The 23,067-nt window shown below is 42.2% G+C and overlaps 1 protein-coding gene across 4 annotated transcripts in view; it reads right to left on the bottom strand.

Annotated features, from left to right (window-relative positions):
* Nucleotides 1–23,067, bottom strand: part of INTS9 (integrator complex subunit 9) — a 73,271-nt gene that overhangs the window by 38,835 nt on the left and 11,369 nt on the right. For all 4 annotated transcript variants that reach the window (XR_014227659.1, XM_082306859.1, XM_082306860.1 and 1 more), the window contains 6 exons: nucleotides 22,249–22,311; nucleotides 18,724–18,863; nucleotides 16,996–17,082; nucleotides 12,307–12,427; nucleotides 10,119–10,253; nucleotides 5,116–5,227 (listed from right to left, as the gene is read on the bottom strand). Coding sequence is in view for 3 of the 4 variants with exons in the window: in XM_082306859.1 (XP_082162985.1) it covers nucleotides 5,116–5,227; nucleotides 10,119–10,253; nucleotides 12,307–12,427; nucleotides 16,996–17,082; nucleotides 18,724–18,863; nucleotides 22,249–22,311 (658 nt within the window). In the remaining variant the exon portion in view is untranslated. The remainder of the gene's footprint in view (nucleotides 1–5,115; nucleotides 5,228–10,118; nucleotides 10,254–12,306; nucleotides 12,428–16,995; nucleotides 17,083–18,723; nucleotides 18,864–22,248; nucleotides 22,312–23,067) is intronic.

Genomic DNA, 23,067 nt, shown 5'->3' with positions numbered 1-23,067 from the left:
GTACAAAGCAAACATTTTGCTCTTTTGGCAGAATGAATTACAAAAATCCTGTGCCTTATGGGAAAGTGGAAATACTTTGTGCAGCTCACTGAGCAAGTGCTGCCTCGCTAGGATTTCATCTGTGGTCGTGGGGTAAAACCATCTACTGATGTTAATTGCAGTGCAGCAGCAGTAACATTATGCATCAAGGCATTACACAAAAAGCTGTGAAAGAGCCTGAAAACGCATATATTACATCCCGCCATAATCACTTCCTTGACTTTAATTTATTGACAAGCTTTGATGGGGTACGGATTTAGGACATTAAGGGTCTTTTTGCCCCACCTACATGTTCAAGGAAGATTTTTATGGCTGAATGTTTAAAGGTTTTACGGAGCCTAGGGAAACGCACAGACTCCGTAGTAGCATTTTTCCCATGCATTTAGGTGCTTAACTCCTTTTAGCAGCCAGTGCCTATTACACGCTGCTCTCAACAACATCTGGTGGTCAAAGACACCTTCTATATCAGAGTTATAATATAACCGCAGTGTAGTGGATTTATTGCCTAGGTTTTCTACAGGTCACGTACAAACTAAACCATCAAAATATTTGTGAATATGAATAGCAATACTTTACATTTGTCTAGAACCTGAGATGCTACAAAACATCCCAGCAATGTGTTAATCCTTCTTACATGGGTAAATCTAAACTATCCCATCTGTAAACAGGATGTGAAGAGAGGAATGAGGAGATAAAGAACAACATTTTCAAAGCCATCTGGGGGACGAAAGTTATGCCTCTGGCTCCAGGACCAGAATTTGCATTGCTTCATTATGGACCCAAAAATCCCGCAAAGAGGCAAGGTAAGTACCTACATCCAGGGCAGCAGGAGCGCTGCATGGGCCAAAGACGGGGGCCGCAGAGTGCAGGGCGCATTAGTGATCAGTGGAAAATGCTAAGGAAAGGGGTATGTCTGCAGCTCTGTCTCTGCTCTGAACGAAGACACTGGCTGAACACCAAGGTGTGCGTCTCCATGAAACGGGTTCCTTCTTCTTTCACCCACTAGCTTCACCTGGTTAAGACGAATGGCTCACTCCTCCCTTCGAAGAGGCTGGAGGAAGAGCTTTCTTCTAAAAGAAAGCTGCTTAAAGAGTTTGTGCAGGCCATGAAAAATGTGAGTTACATTCCTAAGCCTTACAGTTTGAATTCATAGCTCTCCCTTCCCCGCAGCCATCGCTTCGCTATGGGAACTTCAAGCCTTTTCTGTTGAAAACAACCAGAAGTTCAAGATTCCTGGGGCCACAGAGAAAATAACAGAGGGTAAGGTCTTGGAGCAGACGCCAACTTGAGTTTCTGTTCCCGGGAAAACTACAAAGCTGGTTACCAATAATTAATATAAAATCACAATCCAGGAGGGGAGCACTCTTCCAGCCAGCTGTGCTACCCCAGGCCAGGGACCCAGGGCTGCTGGCCCCTTGAATCTCACGTTCCTGGCGGCACAGCGATGCACCTTTGAAACTGGTGAATGCTTCTACTCCCCAGGACAGAAAAAGACAGCAACACAGCTATCCCACCGCTGACAAGGCTCTGTGTGACAACTTTTCGGTTTAGAATACACTACTCGGTTCCTCGGTGCAGGTTTATTTGTATGTGCTGTGGTCAGCACAGCTGGGCACTACTTCTTGAGGGTGCTCTTAAGTGGTTCCATAAAGGGATAAGAATTACCTCCCAGCTTCTGCAAAACAGGGATGAAAACCTTTACAAAGATATTTCTTTCCGTGCAAGCAGCAGGTCCAATCTGGCTCTCTGCACCACTAAGGCAACTTTCTATAGTTGTCAGTAAGAGGACACGTATATTTGAAAGCTGTTTAAAGCCCAATTTATCTCTGTGACTGATGGATGCACTCTCTTGATAAAAGTTGTATAATAATCTTGGCATTTCAAATTTAGTCTCCTTCAGTAGCTCCATAACAAGTTGTTCAATTTACAACTCACAATGAGATACTTGCTTTTCGAACAGCTGCCACCACAAGGTCAAGTTGGCACCTAAAAAGCAAACTGTGCTCTTTTCTGCTTTATATAAACACACGCACACACACAGAGAGGCACGACCGCACGCGCACACAAAATATCACAAACTGTCCCTACAGACAGTCTGGTAATTTTGCTGATGATGCCCAAGGCAACGTACAATTGCTTTTCTTGAGTTGCAGAGTGCTGGTGCTGCAGTGCTGAGCACAGAAAAAAAGGGGTTTGGGCTAAACTGAGAGGAACTTGGAGACGTGACAAAGCACGGCTTCGGTGCTGCACACACAATGCAGAGAGGAAATCATGCATGTGACTTGGTAATAATGGGAATCAGCGTCTACAACTCTACATGCTGGGATAAAAACAGAGATCAAGGTGAAATTTTCACACTTCCATTTCTGTGCTTCACGACACTTACTCACAAACATGCTGCTACCTCATGATAGACATCTTTGGTAAAGAAGTGTCTGCTTTAGAGTTTTTACCTAGTGTATTCTGAACTTCTTGTGAAGTCCCCTGAATATTTTGGAAATGGGAAAAATATATGAAAACTATTGTGCTCAGCTTGCCTACTCTATTGCCTTTCCCAGTAACCTATTGCTTTTTGGACTTTTTTGCACATTTGAAAGAAAATTGATTCACTGTTTTCTTCTCCTGATGTTGGGTAGATGTGTAAATACTGCTGGTGTCATGTAAAAGACAGCCCTACCACTGCATTATTCATAGAATTACTTAATTTCTTCAGGTTGCCGGTTTTTGGCAAATACCACTCAAATTCCAGATTCTTACAATGGCATTATTTTAAGCATTTATCTTCCTTTGGTCTTTAATAGTTTTCTAATTTCTCTGAGTTTGCCTCATTCAAGATAGAAGCCGGCTTGAAGACCTTCTGCAAAACCCTCAAAATAGTTCAGAACAGTTCTGTAAACCAGAACAACTTGTGCAGATAAACACCCACCTGTACCTACATATGTAACACGTTTATTTATATGCATTCATCTTTTGGATTTTGCTTTGGCCCAAGCTACATCTCTAAAGATTTTGTTTAATTTTTAAAAGCATTTTAATTAACAACAGTCTTACTCTTGTTTACTTAGCATACAGCTGTTGCAGTTCAAGACACGAGTGGCCACCAAGGTGCTTGCTAGAGCGCATTTGCAGCAGGGCAACACGTACCACTCCTCGGCCTCTCCAGTACAAAGTCTAACACTCCAGCTCAGACTTGCTTCCTTGGTGGTTTAAGGTAAGATGATAGGATGTGATCATGCCACCATCTGTCAGGGGGACAGGAACCCCCATAAAGGTCCAGAAGGGACAGAGAAGGGCAGCACATCTGGATCTAGCACAACAAGGTCACCAAAGCTTATCTGTGACAGCTTGTAGGGTAATAAAATTAACAATGCTTAAAAACAATGAAAACACAGACTGTAATAGACACACACATACAAACACATGCATCACTTAGGAAAGGAAGTCACAGGTGTTAAAAATTAACACAGCTTCAAGGGGAGGTTGAACAAGTTCCTGGAAGAGAAATCCACTGAACATCACTAACTACACAAAAGCCATGTCTGATTCAGGAAATTCCTGAAATAAAAATACTTGAAGGCTATGAGATTATGAGGCGAAAGTATCATATAATCTAACCCTGTACTCTACTCTTCCCTAGACATCTGCTCATGGGCTCTGTTGGAGCCAGGATGTTGGCAGAGAGCATCTTTGGTATAACCCATGATGACCATTCTTATAAAATGCCAAAACACACTCTATTAATAGATATTTACACTACAAGGAATCATCCTGACCCTGTAACTCACCTTTTCATAGAAACAAAACCCACATAATTTTACCTTGTACATCCCACACCAGGCCCTATGACTCCTGTTTGAACTGAAACATGTCCTGAACAGGGATATCTGATTTCAATTTAGAGGTGGTGGGCGATGGAGGAGTCTCCCACACTCCTTGTAGTATTCGCCTTCCACTACCACGGCAGTCCCATACTGGGATTGTGAGACAGTACATAGATATTCAGCATCTGTGAATATGCACAAGGATTCTAAAATGGGGAAAAAAACCCAAAGTCTTGTGGGTTTTTTCCCTTCTCCAAGGGTACATTCATATGTAAAAAGTAAGACTAAGAATTTGCACTTCAGTTCTGTTCTCAACCTTATTCTGCAACCTTGAGTAAGCCACCTAACATACTACAGCTCAAATTTCTCCCAGGTGTGTAATGGGGACCAAAACACTCGCTTACAGTGAGGATTCCCTGATTTAGACTTCTAATGTCTTTTGATAACCTTTGCAAGAATCCTCCTATCACAAGCTTTTTAGTCGTCTTTGTAAAAAGTAGCTAGTTTAAAACAAAGGGTAGATCTCTGATAAAAGAACAGGCGATATACAGCAGGACAGACATGAGAGTGGTTTGATGATGGAAGGGTGAGAGCACAGAGGAACTGAGGTGGGGGAAGGGGAGAAAAGGAGAGAACAGCACTGGATGTGACATTCCAAACAGGCTGGAAAATGCTGCCATTCACACTGCTATCACAGCTTTGCAATTATCAGCTTTTCCAGCTGTGAAAGCGTCTGATTAGGTTTTATATTTCTGGGGTCTATAAATATATCTTGATATATTTTTTTAAACAGAGATTGTGCTGTTTGCTTTTGATATATTTAAAAATCAGGTGTAAGAAGGGAAGCAGATGTGCTTGTTTTCAAAACTGAAAGTCATAAAAAAGCATGTAAAGATTTTACACTGGCTGATATACAGGAAGGAAATAGTAATATTTCAGCTGGGAACAATATCCAAACCTAGGCAACACGTAGTCTGTTGGCAGCTAAGCAACATACTTAGCAAACCAAGAGCAGCAGATGATTAAATCTCATTATACCTGTTCCATTCCAAAACATTTTAGGTACAACTCGTGTCTCTCCAAGCACTTACTGTATTAATGACATCAGGAGCACATCGTAAAATCTAAACAGCTAGTTTTATGCCAGAAGCTATAGCTGGACAACTTACTCAATTCCAGGAATCTCAGAATAATTTCCCACCCAAGCAATGAATAAGATGATAAAATAGGCAAAAGACATCTTTCAACGACCTACCCAAGTTGTTGCAGAACTCTCCTACCATGCCATCTGGGTTAGCAGTAGGGATTTGTGTAAGACCCGTCAGGATGAGAACATCGCTATTTTTAAGAGAAGCCTGGTCCATGGGCTGAAACAGAGCACAGTGAAATAAAATGAGTAACAGGAGAGTTATAACACAGGTTTCTCTGCTCTGTACCAAGACGACTGCAATACATAATAGATACAGTGATCAAGAAGGAGAACACATGGAACACTTTAAACTTAACATTCCTCCATCTGTGGAAACGTAACTGGAGTTAATAAAAACACATACAACTGTTTACCTGCATACTACAGCCCAAAACAAACAACGGAACTGTAATTGGATCCAGCTCAAAGTAGTCTCCATAGACTAATCATTTCATGGCCTCAGGAGCCGAGCACGGAAAAGGCAATCATTTGCTGAGGATGTGGCAGCACAGGCAGGAAAGGTTTGACACTTGCATTCCTGTCTCTGGCTGCAGTAGTTTCCAGCTCGCTTCCCTTTGCAAATCAAAGTGTCAGCTTTGATGTCCAGGACTCACTGGCTACAGGAGGCGGTGCCACTTTCCTCAGCCATTCAGTGGATTCTCTTTGGAAGAGGTGAGATCAGCAAAGGACTTTGGGCTTGAAGCTCTCAGTTTTGTGTATGAATCTGAATGCCGCACAAGCCTTTCCCTTGACTGTGGAGCCTGCTCTTCTGCCCACAGTACTACAACCGTGACTTTCAAATACTCATTTCAGTCTGTTTACCCAGGCCTTTTTAGAAGTCTGCTTTTGTGAAATGGTAAATGGCTACTGCTGGTAGAAAAGAGAAATTGGTTTCAATTCCTTAATATTGATAAATTTTGTTTATTTATCTAAGAAATAATCACTTACACATATTAATTTTTTTAATGTAGCTATTACATCAGGCCAAACAGACAAGCCAGTAACCGAGAACAGGTGAAAAACCATAGCTTCAACTGCACAAAAAAACCCCGGACAAAAATGTAGCGCTCCCAACGCAACACCAGGGCTAAAATAATAGAGAAAATATAACTTGGCTTACCAGCCTCCCCTAGTGAATCAGATTAGCCCTATGCCCTCCTCCAATACCTTTCTTTGAAGACTGTGCTAGAGGCTAAGCTATGTCAAAGGGAAATAGATGTCTTCACAGGGCTACGACCTCTGATCCGCTGGGTCTACAGTGTATGCTGTACTGACACCTACAGTCATAGGCACAAGCCTGGATTTTGCGGTTAAAGTGTTGAGGGTAGCTATCACAAGCATCTATCCATGTCCGCTTCCTGGGGGACAGAAGAGTTTGTATCTATCTGCAGAGTCTGTCCTGTGGCTCACAGATGTAGCAGAGGGACCGATGATTAAATGGTCCAAGGAAATAGTGTGGCAACTTGGCCACTGGCAGGCAGTCTAATGTTAAAGCAAACGTTGTGCTTCTGCCTCGACTGTGCATGAAGGCTCACACTTCATTCACTGAGGTCAATCATTTGACATGTTTTATACCGGCATTTTATTAAAGCAGAGTGAAAATGCATATCCACTTCTCTCCATTAGCAACCATAGACTAGATATTCAGAAATTATATTTAAGTGTGACCTGATACTAAATATATGTTCTTGATACTCAAAATTTAGCATAATTCAATCTTGAAAAGGCAAAATCCACTCCTCTCTCTGCAGACGCAGTACAGCTATGGTGAAAAGTGAACTTCTAGCCTTGCTCTGGCCTGGGATGCACTTCCCACAGCTACTATTCAGGCAAAGGTGGGCAACTGCAGCCAGCCGCATCGTATTTTATGGTTATTTATTCTCAATAGACCCTCTTCAGTCTTACCAACCATGAAAGACTTCTACAAGAAGAGACCGATGAAGAGATTTCTTCTACTAAACTTAGAAGATCACTGTACAGTTAATTCCCTTGCTCACAGTCCCTCAGTGCCATTCTTAAGTAGCTGAGGAAGACTTTGCTCTGTTAAACATGCAGGGGAGTTTCATATCAACTTCAACAGAAGTTTACGCTGCGCACCACCTCGTAGGACCAGACCTGTAACGTGAGATTTACTGCAATCTTTGACTCTCCATAGCATGTCCGTGAAAATGAAATGCCAATAATGCAATAAAAAATAATATTGAATCTGCCTGTGATAATGTACGTAATGATTATGCCATATTAGATACGCATAATTTCAGCTGCTATTGCACGGAGAGGGCTTGCATCGATTTTTGTGGGTTAATGTAAAGAATATGTCTTAAAAGGCTTTTAGTGACATGTCTGAACCTGTGCTGTCAACTCCTGTTCTCCACTTCAGTGGCAACGGTGTCAATTCTAGCCTCAGCAGAGGGTGAGGCAAAATTTTCAATAGAAACCATCTGCCAGAAGACAGAAGTAAAAGGAACAATTAATGGTGCCAGACCGAACTCTCAAACAAACCCTTTAAAGCTCTTCAGTTATTTTCAGCAGCTATGAATACAGTCTTGCTGAACCCTTCACTTGCACTTCCTACAGACTCGCTGAGGATTTCACAAGATATTCCTGCTGCTGCATCGAAGATCAGCCCAACAGCCAGCATTCGCTGCACCCAGTTCCAGCTCATCTGCACATCCTGGGCCGCGTCTAAGCTAAGCTAACTGCTTCATTTTCTACCTTGTTAATAGAGATGGACTCATTATTACAGATGTACCATAACTCTCTGCTGATTATCGATGTAACCTAGAAGTAACTTAAAATTTCAAGAAAACTTTAAGCTGTAATTTGTACCAAAGAAGCAATTCCACTCTCTTCCCATGACTGCTAATTCCCACCCGTGCTGCCATCTCCACTACGTCAGCACTTAAGTCCCAGTGCTGGCAGAGGGAGAAGGAGGGAAGGATTGGGTGGGGGCCCAGTTTTGCTTAGGTGAGATGAACCTTATCCTGTGTGCACCTTGAGAGAAGGAAACGCTTTCCAGGCTCTTACAGTGTATATTAGACAAGATGTAAGAGGAAGAAGCATTTTTTTCCATTTCTATGCCCAAATAATCTGTGTCTTGTCACCCTAAAAAAATGGCTGATGAGAGCCTGCTCAACTGATGACCATTTTTGATAACTACAGAGGGAGTTCCAGAAGACTGGAAAAGTGCTAAGGTTTTACTATTATTCAAAATGCTCTGGATATGTTTTTACATACACCTATGCTCATTAACTGTATATAATTTTTAAAACAAAACACAGTGACTGTTTTCATACACTGTTAAAAGATGGGAATTTCGTTATGACAGCTCACCACAATTCTATGGAGAAACAGATCAGACAAACAACTTTTCACTCCCTGAGGAAAAAATGCTTATTTGTTCAACATAGTTTTGACTCTGTGCCACTCAAGATATTGTTATCATTACATATTGCCTGTCAAACATCAAATAGATGAAGAGTTGGCTGGCAGCTCACAAAAACCACTAGTCATTACAGAATCACCGTATTGTAGGAGCTTGTACTGGTGTCCACAGGGATTAACACTAGGACAAAAACTATTCATTGTCTTCAACAACCGTCTGGAAGCAAATACAAGATGACGATGATATCTGATATGCAAATGGTATCTGGTAACATTTGTGATGTGGTAAATAACAAGGAAAGGGCAAACTGAACCCAATTGCAACTATCTGGTACGCTATTCCTTCAAACTATGTGTTAGTATAAAATAATGCAAAGTGCAATGGACTGTATGCTAAAAAATGAGGCTCTCGGAGAGCGTGGGACAAGCAACACTGCCAGCGGAGTGAATAGTCCAGGTTTTATCTCTTGTTCGCAAACAGAGTAGGTCCCTAGGGTTTCAGGTAGGCTCGCAGTACATTTTCCTGCACTTGTTAAAGCTGAAACTGCGCCGTCTAACTGCTACCACTTCTGCAGGTTGCAGTGAGCGAGCGCAGATCTGCTGCCCACGGGCTGTGCTCTTACCTGGCAGTTCATTCACACACCATTCCTTGCCACCTTTGGAAAATGATGAAGCATGGCCAGTCTAACCTGATAAACTGAATCACCATTTCATATAAATGAAAACTTTCAGTTACCAAACTACTTCTCATAGTGCAAAGTTTCTCCTCGCAGAAATATTCCATTCACAAATTGTCAAATACTGCTGCTGCTCCTTCACTAGAGGGTGATGAAGGGCACAACCCAGGCCAGTATGAGGCTGATGAGAAAAAGGGATTTAGAGACTCTGACACATTGCATGTAGGTAAGTACAGCCATACTATTAAGGATGGTTTATCTATTGTAGTTGCTCAGCTCCTGAAATCAAGCTTTTAAATGCAGGATGCTTAGAAGCAAAGCTCTTTAGAAGACACTCACCTTGGGGGAAATTACATACTGATCATGAACCTGACACATTTTCTAAATTATTTTTAAATACCTCCTGCTAAGATTGCTTTTAACTATTTTGACAACTTCTGAAGCACACAGTACTGCAAACTTCAAGCCATTCTTCGCACTAAGAATTTATGGATCTAGAGAGAATTAATTTACTGGAAATTACATCTACAGCACTATAAAGACTTTGCCCTTAGCAGAGCAGGGTGGAAAAGTTGGCAGCCAGTTAGCTATCATTTCTCCCAAGGAAGGATGTTTCAGAAGTGATATAGAAGCAGTCTGTGAACTGTCTGTAAAGACTCCTCAGTGAAATATGGATTTTAAAAAAAGTCACTAATGCTCTATTATTTAACTCTGTTGAAAATTTCCTGTTTAAGGTGAAAGAGAATTTCCCAGCTGGTGAGTGAGTGAACATCAAATCATCGATAGCAAAGAATTTTAGGTGTCTTTCCCTAGTACCTATTGATACCTGTCCACTTATCAGGGTGGTATGTCTTCTCAATGCCCACTAAAAGTCTAGCCAATTACTAACAGAGGTACCTTTGTACAGCTTCCATACTACACCTGACCCCAGCTGAAATAAGCCCCTCTGTTTTTTTTGAGCAAAGACACTTCCCCCTATAGAAAACTAACGAAAATTAGGGGCTGTACCTGAGGGTGTGTTGTAAGTAGAGAAGATCCTGAAACATAGGAAACCTTTTCGTAGTGCGACTGGATAATCCAATTGGAACTTCCAAGGGCGTAGCCTGAACTGAGAGGGGTGACCTGCACAGCACCAAACAGCTCCTGAAACACACAGTAAGAGACGTTAACTTGAGCGAGCCCCCGAGAGAAGTCAGAACAGGTCATTTCATCATCAGCGATATCAATTTTAAAAGTAGCTCTGCTATTCAAAGCCTTTAGGAAGCTAGTTTCCTGAGCTTTAAGTCTGCTGGTTTTATTTACCAATCTCTAACAGGACACATGCTCTGAGAAAAGCTTTTCCTGAGGTAGGGCCTTCATGAAGTCTCTCTTCTGTGTGAATTCTACGGCATCTGACTGAGCTCACACTGAACCATAACTCTAAACGGAGGAATCAGCTGGAGTCTTGATCCTCTGCCTGCCTTTGCTGTATTGAAGAAGCTTGTAGGAGCTTTGTATCTTTGAAGACTTTATTCCCTTAGTCAAATTTTATTGATATTGGCCAGCAGGAGAAAAGTAAGGACAAGTAGTTCTGTACTGATATAAAACTCTGTTTGGGTTTCACGTTTTGCTGTGGAAAACATAAACTTAACTTCAGACTCACTCACTTTCTAACTTTAGTTCTTTTTAAATGCTGTCTACTAGTGATTTAGAAACAACACCCTGCAAACTCAATCCAAATTTCAGTTTCAGCTCTGAGCATAAGCAACCCCCGACAGTTGTCTCCTTTCCAGGTGTCATCAGAAAGTGTATTGCTTTATCTGTACACAGTTACGTGTTATACTTGCTTTGAGAAAGGAAAATAAGCCTCCGTGTATACCTCACTAATGTGATCTACTTTCTGGTTACTGAATAATAGAACAAGCATCTGATTCATGCAATACTAATGATTTTTCTAGTATCTCAATACACATCTGGATGCCTTGCGAAACAAAACAGGGTCTCCATCCCTCAGGGTGTGTAAACCAAGGCTCTAGGTTCTGCTGATATGCAGACATGTAAAGTGGACAACCAACCATTCTTCATGCTATTACGTTTTGGGTTAACTGGCTACTTAAGGTCTGATTATTTTAAAAGTTTGCTTTAGGAAAAGATAAAATATGCTCTAGAAATGTCTCTTTTTTTTCCCAGTAACTATAAAGGAATGACTGGCTCAGGTACACAGATCCAAAACTAGGCGAGATGCAGCCACGCTGCGAGGATAGCGGAAGGTGAACAGTAACCACCCATGGACACTGAGCAAGTCCAAATGCCCTGAACCTGTCCAGTTGCCAGACAAAGCTGCAGCGGTTACTTACGTCAGCAGCCATGTTAGTGGTGGCTGGGGGTCTTTTTTCACCAGCGCCACACAAACCCAAATCCACCAAATTTAGCACACAGCAGCACTGGTTACTGTTTCTAATTGTCTTACACACAAACAGTAGCCTCCAAACTTCAGCGGTCCATTGCTTAGGAAAAGGGAGCAAATAAAAAGCTTTGGGCACACAACTTACTTTAGCCCATCTTTTTATTTCTTAGGGCCCTGAGCAGCACCAGCAGGTGTCATGGCCCACATGCTGCCTACAAGCTGTAAGGGAACAGCGTATCTGCAGACTACTGAACTGTTCCTTCAGTTCATTCTAGAAACTAGACTGGATTATAGTCAACGGCATTATAGACAACAAATGTTAGTTGGGAACCCTGGGAAAGGAGTTTCTGAAGTTCAAGTCGAACCATTAGGTTTTGTTTACAATCCCTAATTTGCTGTATAAAAGAAAGTGGAGGCTAAAGCACTCAAAAGATTCCCAGAAGTGAGATACAGTAACTCAGAAGGGGATGTGGCTTACAAACAGAGAGGATACATTCATTTGGTACATCCTCCCGGCTCTCAGTGGGCCAGCCATAAACTCCAAATTTGAAGGTACGCCGCCTTAAAATTGGCCTCCCCGAGGAAAAGGAGAAACAAATGGATACTCCCTGATTTCACCAAACAAGAACCCTTCCTGGGAGGCAGACTGAGGGATATTCAATATAATCTTGTCTTGCTTTCCTAGGCTAGGGTAACTAGATCTTCCACAGGATCTAGAGGGAAAATAGAAAAGGAAGGGCATTTCCAGAGAAAAGCTGGGAAACAACAAGTTGTTACTGTTGACCTGAGGATAGCTTCACAGGTACTCACAATTTTCTGAGAATATCCCACCAGCTGGATCTTACTGAGCGCAGCGTTCACTTCTGGCATGGTGTAGCACTTCCTCCACATAGACACCTCCACCGCGTCCTTCAGAGGGGCGGGCAGCAATCTGCAAAGACCAAGGAGGGGGTGGGCATTTTCAGAACTTCCTGATGGATCACCAGCTTTTATTTCCATTTATATTCTCCAGATCTTAGATTTTTCTCTTTTTTCTTTGTATTTTAAATATGCCTGGTGCTTCAAAGTGAGGAGCAAGACTTTCTGCCTGTTGAGGAGCAGAACCACACTGCCCATTTTGTCTCACCCCAAAGATTGCTCTCCTTCAGCTCGCTTTGTTGTTGTTCCTATTCAGCCCTTTCATCAAAGAAGTAGCTGTGATGAAGGTGTTATAGCAACTCTTGTGGTATTTTCACCACTGATGAAAGATGTTGGCTGATCTGACATGTCAACATGAAATGCACCACTAGAACCGGTAAAGATGACTGGGAGCTTGGATCAGTGCCTCTTTTGCATATCCTAAAAATTTGAAAACAAAAGTAAGCCACAATCTTGTGATTAAAATACAGGTACCAGACCATGAACAAAGGCTGGCCCTTGTCTCATTTTTGTCACCAGTGTCTTGCAGGAGCACATGCCCCTGCACCTCAGTTTCTTTGCCTTCAACTCAGACACCCCACTTGCCTTCCAAGTGTACTGGCAAGGATACTTTAGCTGACACTGCAGAGCTCTCTGAAATCCCCTACACGGAAGTATTTAAGATGTTTTACACCAAAGTAAAATCCATCCATTCTGCTCTTCACAGACATTGCAAGTTAGCTGGGCAGCGTTGTCAAGGGAAGAAGTGAACTGTAATGTCACAGGCTGTAAGAGAGATGGCTAACTTCTGGGAAATAAATCTTCCTTAGCAACATGAACCGAGGCAGGAAGCAGCACAGCTGCCAAATGCATAAGAAGAATAGGATTTTTTTTGTATATTAAACCAATGCTAAATCAAAGGCTAATTCAAACCAATTTCCAAAGATTTATGGAAATTGGTCAAGTTTCTTTGATCAATTTGTTTAAAGGAATTTAATTTATTGTTATATCTACTAGGTCAGTGAACTCCTCCATAATTTAAGACACTGAAGAAAGGATTAAGGCCAGCTATTGCCAAGACTGCTGTACAGGTCTAGGGCGATAACTGTAATTCCAGCACATGCTGGCTGAAAGCATACTGCGCTCAAGGAAACAAACAAAGCGTTCAAGGTCTTTTTTGGGAAGTCATAAGCAACAAAAGGCCAAACGACGTGGATAGTTGTCCACCACTGCACTGAAGCAAATTGCCTGTAAAAGCCTTTAACCTACCATAAGAAGCATTTAGTGTTGGATGCTTTCAGGAGCTTCTCTTCTGGGAAGAGGAGAATGTATCTCCAGGTAATGGACAAAAGTGGGGAATTGTCCTTGGCGATTGAAGTAAGTTTCTATTAGCCTTGACTCTGTGGCTACGCTGTAAATATACTCTGGTCCCTAACAGAGACCAGTGGCACCAGTCTCCAGTGGTTTCATTCTTTGCTGAGCGGCACCCAGAGACAACGAGGACTGCTGGTTCCTCAGATGTGCCCCTGCTGGCATTCAGCCTGTCACCTATGCTTTTATAATTTGTACAGGAAGTTACTGGAGGATATTTTAAAGTCTGGAGTGAGTCTACTAACAGTATGGCAACATCCTATCGTGGATCACCTCATAACAACCAGATGTATGTGGGCAGATGCCGGGACAGCCAACCTACAGCCACAAACAGGAAGGCATCGCGAAGCAGTGTGGTCCAGTGGTCAGTATACAAAATTTATGCTTAAGAAACTCAGAGGCTTGTATTCTTAAACTGGGTGTCTGCACAGAGACAGTCCCTCCCGTTCAATGCAAAGGATAACATTTAGTATATGACATAACATGTTCTTGTTTGCAGGGAGAGGAGGATGGCAGGACCCAACTCGATCAGAACACCAGCCTCTCTTGTCCACTACTCCGCCTCAGGAAACAGCCTGTTTCAGACACCTTATAGAAAGATACAAGAAACCATCAAACAGGTAGTTGACAAAGTGCCTTTCATAAGGCAAACTTCCTCTTTAGCCCCCTGAATCCTAACCAGCGTGAAAGATACCCTGGCTGAGCAACTATAGAGCTTCCATGAGATTGCTCATTTAAAATAAAAACCAATGGTAATAAAGCTTGCTAAGCAATTAGTTCAGAGTGGATCTGATAATGGAAAAACGTAAGCCACTATAATGAACTTATTATATTTTACACAGTATTTGCATTTAAAATGCTTCAATGCTTTATCTAATGAAGATAATAATACTTTGTGTTTTATACTAACTATTCAGAGTAGAACTAGCTGAACTGTAAAGCAGTAATGGTGATTGATCAGCCTGAAAAATTAAAGTTAGACTCAGAAGTAATAAGTATTCTGTTCTAGCAACAGGCAAGTATTAAAAAAAAAAAATCACCAAGGATCACATTTTCTTAAATAACGGATGTCAGTCCAACCCTGCATGTGCTATTAGCCAGGTGTTAATTTGTGGATCAGTAGATGTTTGCTCACACGCTATAATAATCAGTTCCATTCACGCTTGCATGACACTTGTCACCAGGAATCTCAAAACACTTTGCAAACATTAAGTCCCTGTACACCCTCTATGGCGGATAGGAGCTCCATTTCACAGAAGCATAGGGAGCTGAAGGGGGAAACTCAGAGCACAGGTGGGGCACAGTTGGAAAGGGAATTCAGATTCGTCCCCCTGTTCCAGCTCACAGACAACACTGGTTCGTATCAGCCTCAAGGCAGAGTTTACGATACGTAGACTGTTGTCAGCAAAAGGCTGCAGGGCTACTGGTTATGTTTTGCTATCCCCACTAGCATAGCATTTCTTTGCCCTGCCTCTATCTCATATTTGGGCAAGGTGTGCATTTTACTACTGAAAGTTGAGGGACCTGCCGTCTGATCGAGGTTCCCAACATCATATGGTGTTGGGGTAGTGCTCTGTGCTCTACAGAGGTCTTGTGAGTGGGACAGAAGGGTTGGCCCTGTCTGTGCCCGAGGTGGGCTCTTATACCTTCCTCCTACCTCCATTGGTACCCCATTACGACAGCTACTTGATGCACCACGGAGGAAGCGTCAATGTTGGGGTACTTGCCAAGCAATATAAGACAGAGAAATGTATTTTAAACACCGCTCCAACAAAAAGACTCTAGCCTTCTATAGCAGTTGAATCAGAACAAAGATCACCGCTCTGTGTTCGCCTCTGGAATAGCCAACAGCACACAAAGTGCTAGACAGCACTTTTTCTAAAATACGACCACCAGGAAAGTGACATTAAATGAGCTCTGAGATATATGATCCTCCTTTAAACCATGCATACAGAACACATGCAGTAGTGTGACGAGAATAACGGCTCCAGTCCTCTCTCTTCACATCACTGTGAGCTTCAGGAGTGGTTCTGGTCAGGCCAGCGGACTCCAAAATTAATAAAACCCACTATTCTGATCAGAGTATACATCAACCAGCACAAAATCCTTATCAACTTTACTGTCTTTAGTTTTGTTTTACATCTGTGTTTTACTTGCCTTCTTCAGAAGTGAGAGTTACAGTGCTGAGATAAGACTGCTCCTAAACTCAGCAGGGGAGTACAATATATAGCTGAACTTATGTTAATTTGGATTTTTAATTTCTTTGCCTTGTGGTATTGGAAAATGTCAAGACTACTTTTATAATGTATGAAATAATTCATTTTTAGTAAACTTATAAATCAAGCCACGTTAAGAATTAGGAATAGAAAATGGGAGATCAATTAAAAATGCACAAAGTAGCTTTTAAAAATAACTTTCTAATTAACCGGCCTTATCTTTAATATGTGCTAATAACGAAACTGTCTCCTCCACAGAACATGTTGTGCACCTAAAGTTGTTTTTATTTCCAAAGAAAGCATTATCTGCAATTATGAACTGTATGGGTAATTTTTAGATTACACAGGCTTTCAAAATTTTACATGTAGAAGATCTCAATTTTGAGCACCTTGTTTTTACGTACAGATGAACTGATGGACATGGAGTTTCCAACCAACCTTTTTTATTCAAATTTCAATTTGTTTCTAAGCTTTGAAAGAAAGCAAATAAACCACCTCTGTTGTCTAAGCATAAAAGAGGCTGCAGCCCTGGGAAGAAATGTAGCACTACTCTGTGGTTGGCCACCAGCGACTTCCAACAGTTGTGTCTGGACTTTCTTAGCATTTCAGCAAACATGAATGTAAATATAATTCTAACGTAGAATTATTCTAATACAATATAATTAAATTTAAATAGCTTGCTAATGTCAACAACGTTTTATGATGTTAATAGAAAAATCTGCTGGTTTTATCTACCATCATGGAGCTAAAGTATGTGAGGGGAGATCAGGGGAGGCTTCTGTGTTACCAAGTCTTCCATCAAGAATCAAACTTGTGTGGCTGTTTGGAAGACCAACAAGGTGCAAACAATGAAAGAAAGAACCGACCCAAGGAGTCACAGTGTACACCTCTTTTTTTTCCTACTTAATAGGAGTAGCAATCGCAAATGGTGGCAGCCGACCCATCATTACAGTGAATTCTAAATGTTGGTCAGTGTTTTAGGACAGTCGCACTTTCCCAGTGGCTTGTTCCTTACCTCTGTACCTCCTTGTTCTTCCACATGGAGGCAGACTGAGCCTTTGGCACACGTTCAATGGAATTCACCAGTTCTTCCATGAGGAGTCTGAAAAGACATCATAACTAAATTAGTATTGCAGCCTTTCACGCAGGAGAGAACTTTGTCCCAAATGTTTCCAAAATATCACGTAAATTGTAACACTATTAGGCAGTTTTAAAGCGGGGTTCTTCCCGCAGAGGCATCGCAGCAATTACCCTTGCGATATACTACCCCTGATTCCGCACTGTGTTTCAAGCTCAAGCTAGTCCAATTCTGTCTGCCTGGTTGCGACAGCAGAGGATCTGGCCCACTGGGTTATGGGTTATTTGGAAAGTGGCAGGACAAGAGGAACTCCCAAATCTCTCTCCTGCTGCACAAGATGTTTTCTTCATTACTGACTGCTTGTCATATGGAATGAGACAAAATATACAAAGAAAACTCGTTAGCTGATGCCTGTTTATCACTTAGAGAAACCAAGCACACTGTCACAGTGACCTCTTCTCATCTACAAATGCACAATACAGCATTTGAGACAGAAAAATATGTCAGGCATTAAAAATTGGCACTGCAGATTTCACTGCCCAAAACTAAACAGCGTTTGTAATTGTACGCATGCTTCCCCTTGCAGGTAGGAAGCGACAGATTTAACTGCAGGAGAACGGCATCTGGAATTACTTGGGGTGGGGAGAGCCACACCAGTATACGCTCCAACGAGACTACGCTTGTTATCTTCAGCTATGGGCCAGCGATACCCCAGAGGTCTACCACTAGTTCATATTTATACAATTCCTTTCTCCTACAAGGGCCTTCAGTTTCTGTTTGTTTTTACACAAAGGGAGAATTACTCTGGCGGGGAAAGTTTGCATAGGACCTTTAATAGACAAAGATTCCTGCCCGAAAGTGCTTACAGAGTAGTTCAGATACCATGGGCTAATCTGGTTTCTAGTTATTGAACATGGCAGCTGTTCTGCATGAGAGATGCACACAGCACAAGGCCAGTTAGACTTCGTGGAGGGCCAAACCTGCAGCCTTTGGTATTGACTTATCCAATCAACAGGCAACTTTGTAAGAAAAGACTGCCAAATTTGGTGACCAAGTATTAAGTTTTTGGCTGCATCGTCAGGTCTTACATTTTCTGCTTCAGTCTCATATTTCTGCTGTTTTTCTTAGCGTTTCTCTTTGGAGTTCAGAGCTTATGTATCTCAACTGTCATTTGAGACGAAGCCAGCTCAAATTCCCTTCCATGGTGTAGAGGAAAGTGTGATTATATGAATTTCAAATGCTGAAAAGCTACAGGGCAATAATCTTAAAGGCATTTATTGTTGAAAAGATTGGTGATTCCTCTTTTGTTTTAGGGGAGCAGAGAGGAGCAGGAGAAATCTTTGATTCATGGGTTTTGAAGGTTTGAAGTTGGCTATGTGGCAATTGGTGCTGAAGGTGTCTCAGTCCACTCAAGATCTACTATCCTACATCTACTGCCTGGACTCAACACAAAGCACCTGCTGTAAATGTTGAAGACAGATGGTTCCAGAGATTGGGAAACATTGAGTTAACACATTTGCAGCACTAAGGACTTGGCTGGCGTTCAGCTACTGCCTAAGAGCCTCTTCGGAACATTAGACACCACTCCTCTAACCCATATTGTCCTTTACACCTTTTCCTTAGCAGTGATGAAAGAGGAGTAGAGAATATTAAGGGGCTTTTTACCTGCCAATTTGAACAGTGGGCTCCGTGGCATACACTGTTCCAGTGAATCCTGTGTACTCTGTGATATAGGGCAATGCCATCATGCAGTGATAGTTTGAGATCAAGATTACATCTACCGTGGAGAGGTCAAGCAGCTCAGTCTGGAAACAGAGGAAAGAGATAAGCAACATGTAACCCTTTCATGCAGTTTAAGCAATGGCAGAAAAACTTCTTGTTCTTTTTTTTTTTAAACTTTATATTGCAGGAATGTAACTGGTTTATAAAAAAAATAGGGGGGGCACGTCTCAGCTGTGGCAAAGATTAATGTTTCCTTTAAATGACAAGATTTATTTAAAAAGCCGCGTAAAGTTATTCTCTTCTCAAATCTGAAAAGGAAACCATGTCCTGGGTTTGTCTGTCTTTCATGTAATGAAATGGCTGCCACTAAGAGAGGCATGATGATTACACTTTTATCAAAGAACTGATGTGCGTGCTTCCTTAGGGAGGAACACTGTGCAGACACCAAAACTTCTGCAGTAGCGATTTAGCAGAGTGTCTCGTATTTTTTATGTGGCACATGGTACTGTACTCCGGGAAAGTGAGAGAGATGAACATAGGTTGTATTGATTCATATGCTTACAATAATTCTCATATTTTCCCAAACTAAATGCTTGGCATCTTTATCATTCACATTTTCTGCGGCAGGAGATTAAGCTCATTCATAGGATACAACAAAACAGATGGGTGGGTCCAATTTGTTTTGATGTGACAGTTAAGACAGCGGTTCAGAGAGTGAAAGAAGATTTCACACATTGTTAAAGGAATTTTAATTAGAAATATTTACTGGTAATGCTACAACACAAATGGTGTCAAGTCAGAAATTTACAAGATATATGACCTCTAACTCAGTTATTATAGAGCAGCTAATGGAATTCAACACTCATCAAGCACATATTATCTGATTACAAGGCTTGGTCCAGCAATTTGAATAAAAAAGGCAAGAAAGTAGGTCACTCAGCTTTTCAGAGGGCTGACACAGTGCTCTGGTGACAAGCTGTTTAACTCACAGCTAAGCGTTCATGGTTTCAATCCATGATCACAGCTGACGGGGGAGGCATGATCTCCAAGCTGAGTACGGTAGGTGAAACACCAACCTCAGATTCATGGCAGGGCACCCTTTTATCTTACGAAGCTTGCCAGGCAGAAATACACTCACTACGGGGTATCAAAGAGTCTGCTGACTCCTGCTCCCACCACACTGGTCCTTCATGGCTTGGTTTTCAGCCGTATCCAGACCATAGAGAACCAAACAGGGAGTCACTCAGCACTGAGCTGAATCCCAGCCCTGTATCAGGAGAATACAGACCACCACTTTCCAAGCTTAAGCGTCCCACGTCTCAGCATCCTAGAAGCATTTACTAATAGGATGGAAAAGGGTGTCAAAACCAAAACAAAGTAAAATCTTCCCTGGGACTTGCGGCAATCTCACTAAAAGTGCCTATGAACTGAAGAGGTTTAAAAATATTTCCTGAATGTGAAGTGAGAGAGACCAGAAGGTTGCCAAGCAAAGAGAGGGCTGCACCCTGCACTCTGACATGTGGAAGTGTACTCTGCTGCTGAGACAGCCTCTTATCACCTTGTGGCTTCTGGATTACATTCAAAACTTGGCTTTCCTTGGCAATGGTGTTCCTGGAAGTGATACTGTGATTCTCAAACTAACTGCTTTTGCAGACAAGTTTCTTCAAAAGAAGTGGCGTGGAAGGAGACAAAGAAGAAGACAAAGCCTCTTTCACACAAGCTCCTTCTTATACTGTGCTGCCAAACACCAGCAGCATTTCTACTCTGCTGATGCATTCGGCCGGCTATGACATCTGAACTCTCCTCCAGACAGGGGAGCCTGCGAAGCTAGAGATGCGAGCTGTGAATCACTAGCAGATCTGTTCCTCATGCTTGCAGAGAGGACCTGGCATCTGTTGGGAACTCTGGGAACCGAAGCATTCGGGAGGCCATTTGTAAAGTCCCTACAATGGTGACATGTGCAGCTGGTTGCTGTCTTCTAGTTGTAACATGGGCTGCTGGAAAACAGACTCAGTGATGACACCGGTACAATGAAGCATCGACTTCCCAGCACTCATATTTAGAGCTACACATGTGGGTATTTTCCAGCCCAACAAAGTAACCAGAAAGCCTAGCTGAAGCACCCTAAACCCCAGCAGATTATCATTCCTGTGCATGGCCTCAATTCCAAAGGGAATCCAGAACATAAACTCCACCCTTCCCAAGATCTGGGACATAATTGCACTTTCTAGGCATAGAGATGCTTCCTACATCTCTCCCTTCCACACGACAGTAACCAGAAAGCACACAAGAACCCAGAATTATTAGGTTGGGGTTTTTTTTGTGATTGGATTATAACTATTTCTGTTGGGGAAAACAAGCAATTGCACACAGATCTGTTGATATCACTTGCCAAAACCAGTACCAGAGCTGCCAACTTGCTTCGAAGAATCAAGATGACAAGAGTCAGAAGCTGCAAGAGGTGAGTTTCTTGGAATCAACAGACAGAAACACTATCGCCAGAAGCCCAGCAAGCTGACAACAACCCTCCAGGAGTGTTTTTTACCTCCTGTCAACAAGGTCAGGCAAAAAGGAAAAAAAAAAAACCCTGCCCAAAAGCAATCGTCTCTGTCTTTGAAAGACAGAGAAAACATCCCAACATGAAATGAAAGAAGTGATGTTATCACAGTCTGAACACAGCTGAGGAAAGAGGATACTATTCCCAGACTATTCCCCATCGTTCACTCTCTGCTCAGCTTTTTACTCTTTCAGCTCTCCTATATACGCCGTTAATCTGATCAGTCAGGTAAGCCCAGTTAATTCAAACATTTTCAATAGTCTTGCTTTCTTTTTTTTTAAAACCCAGGTATTCCTGAAAAAAACAGCTTGAGAAGCAGCTACTTGCAGTTCTGTCAGTGGATATGAGGGTACAGTTCTTCCCTCCAAGAGGCAGTAATGAATAGCTAAGAAGGCAGCAAAACTTTTTAACCTAAATTTGCTGCCGGCAGAACAGCACGTGTGACTGCAGCCCCGCAGAATCACACAGTGCCCTAACCACAGGGTCGGCTCCCCGGGGGAGCTCCACTGGGCAGGTCATGCATCTGTGGTTAGAGACAAGCAGCTTTCCTTGTCTTCATTCACTGCCCTTATCTAGATCAGCACATGTATCCTGTCATAATCAAGTCCAGTTCAGTCATACTGTCTTTGGAAGGCCCATAAAAAGGGACAGTTAAGTCTTATTCTTCTGTGAGATATCGATCTGCTCAGGAAGACCTTCCAGATCTCCCAAAACCATTGTTGAACACGGCTGTTTCCATCCTTTTTCCAGTGTCACAGATACTAGAGGCACCTTAACAACACAGGGGTTTTAGTAGTATTATTTACCGAGTACTAATAAATTAGCATGAGTCTAGTAATAATAATTTAGCAATTTTCTCCCACATGATCGAATGGAGTCACATTTTTCAGTAAGGCTTTGAACAAACTCACCTCTGGTAAGCAGAACTCAGGCACAGAGTCTACAAACACATGGCCAGAGCACTCCTTTAGCTCCTGTGAGAAAAGCACATCAACAGAGAAGACACAAAAATACAACGCAATGTTACTCCAGTGCAGCAGATCTTGCAATTTCAAAACCTTTTCTTTATCACAGGTAATTTCCAGCCCGTTACTACATTATGTTTATCCCTCTTCTAGATACAATTTGCTGTAAGTAAATGTGCTGAAATTGCTTTCATGCGAGATGAGGCTGCTGGGTATTTCAAGGGATCAGATCCTCGTTTGGAGGAACAGAGGCAGCGCTCTGGTAGGTAAGGAAAGAGACCCTGGTAACCACTGGCTGGTTTTGCTGGGGCCACGAAGGAGGTGCTGTCCTGTGAAGCTGCGTTTTCTCTGCTCTTCCAACTGCAGATGTGTTGGCTGGGAAATCTCTAACAATACAAGTTGACTTTGTCTATCAGAACCAAAAGTAAAATACGAACTGAAAAGTGGGTAATGAAGACCACTCTTCTCGGAGCTGCTGCTCTCCTGACCTGGAAGGTGTGGACAGCACCTTTAGAGTGCCCTGGCTATCTTACAAGTTTGGAATTTAGTTTTGGTTCCCAATAACATCACAACTTTTCTGTCTTATTAGGAGCAGAATACAATTTTTAGTCCCTGTCTCAGAGCATTTGATGAAACATCTTTTGGGGAGCTAAGCGCCACGTGGCACTTTTTGTTAAGACTTCTCTCTACTGGATCTCTAGTCCTCTATTTTCTTCCTCTTTTTTCAAGGCTGACATCAGAAATCTTTGTCACATGAAAAGTCAC

Source organism: Platalea leucorodia, assembly GCF_965183815.1.
Source record: "Platalea leucorodia genome assembly, chromosome: 3".
Taxonomy (NCBI): Eukaryota; Metazoa; Chordata; class Aves; order Pelecaniformes; family Threskiornithidae; genus Platalea; species Platalea leucorodia.
The sequence above is the reverse complement of the archived record's forward strand: the minus strand, read 5'-3'. Positions and strand labels throughout refer to the sequence as shown.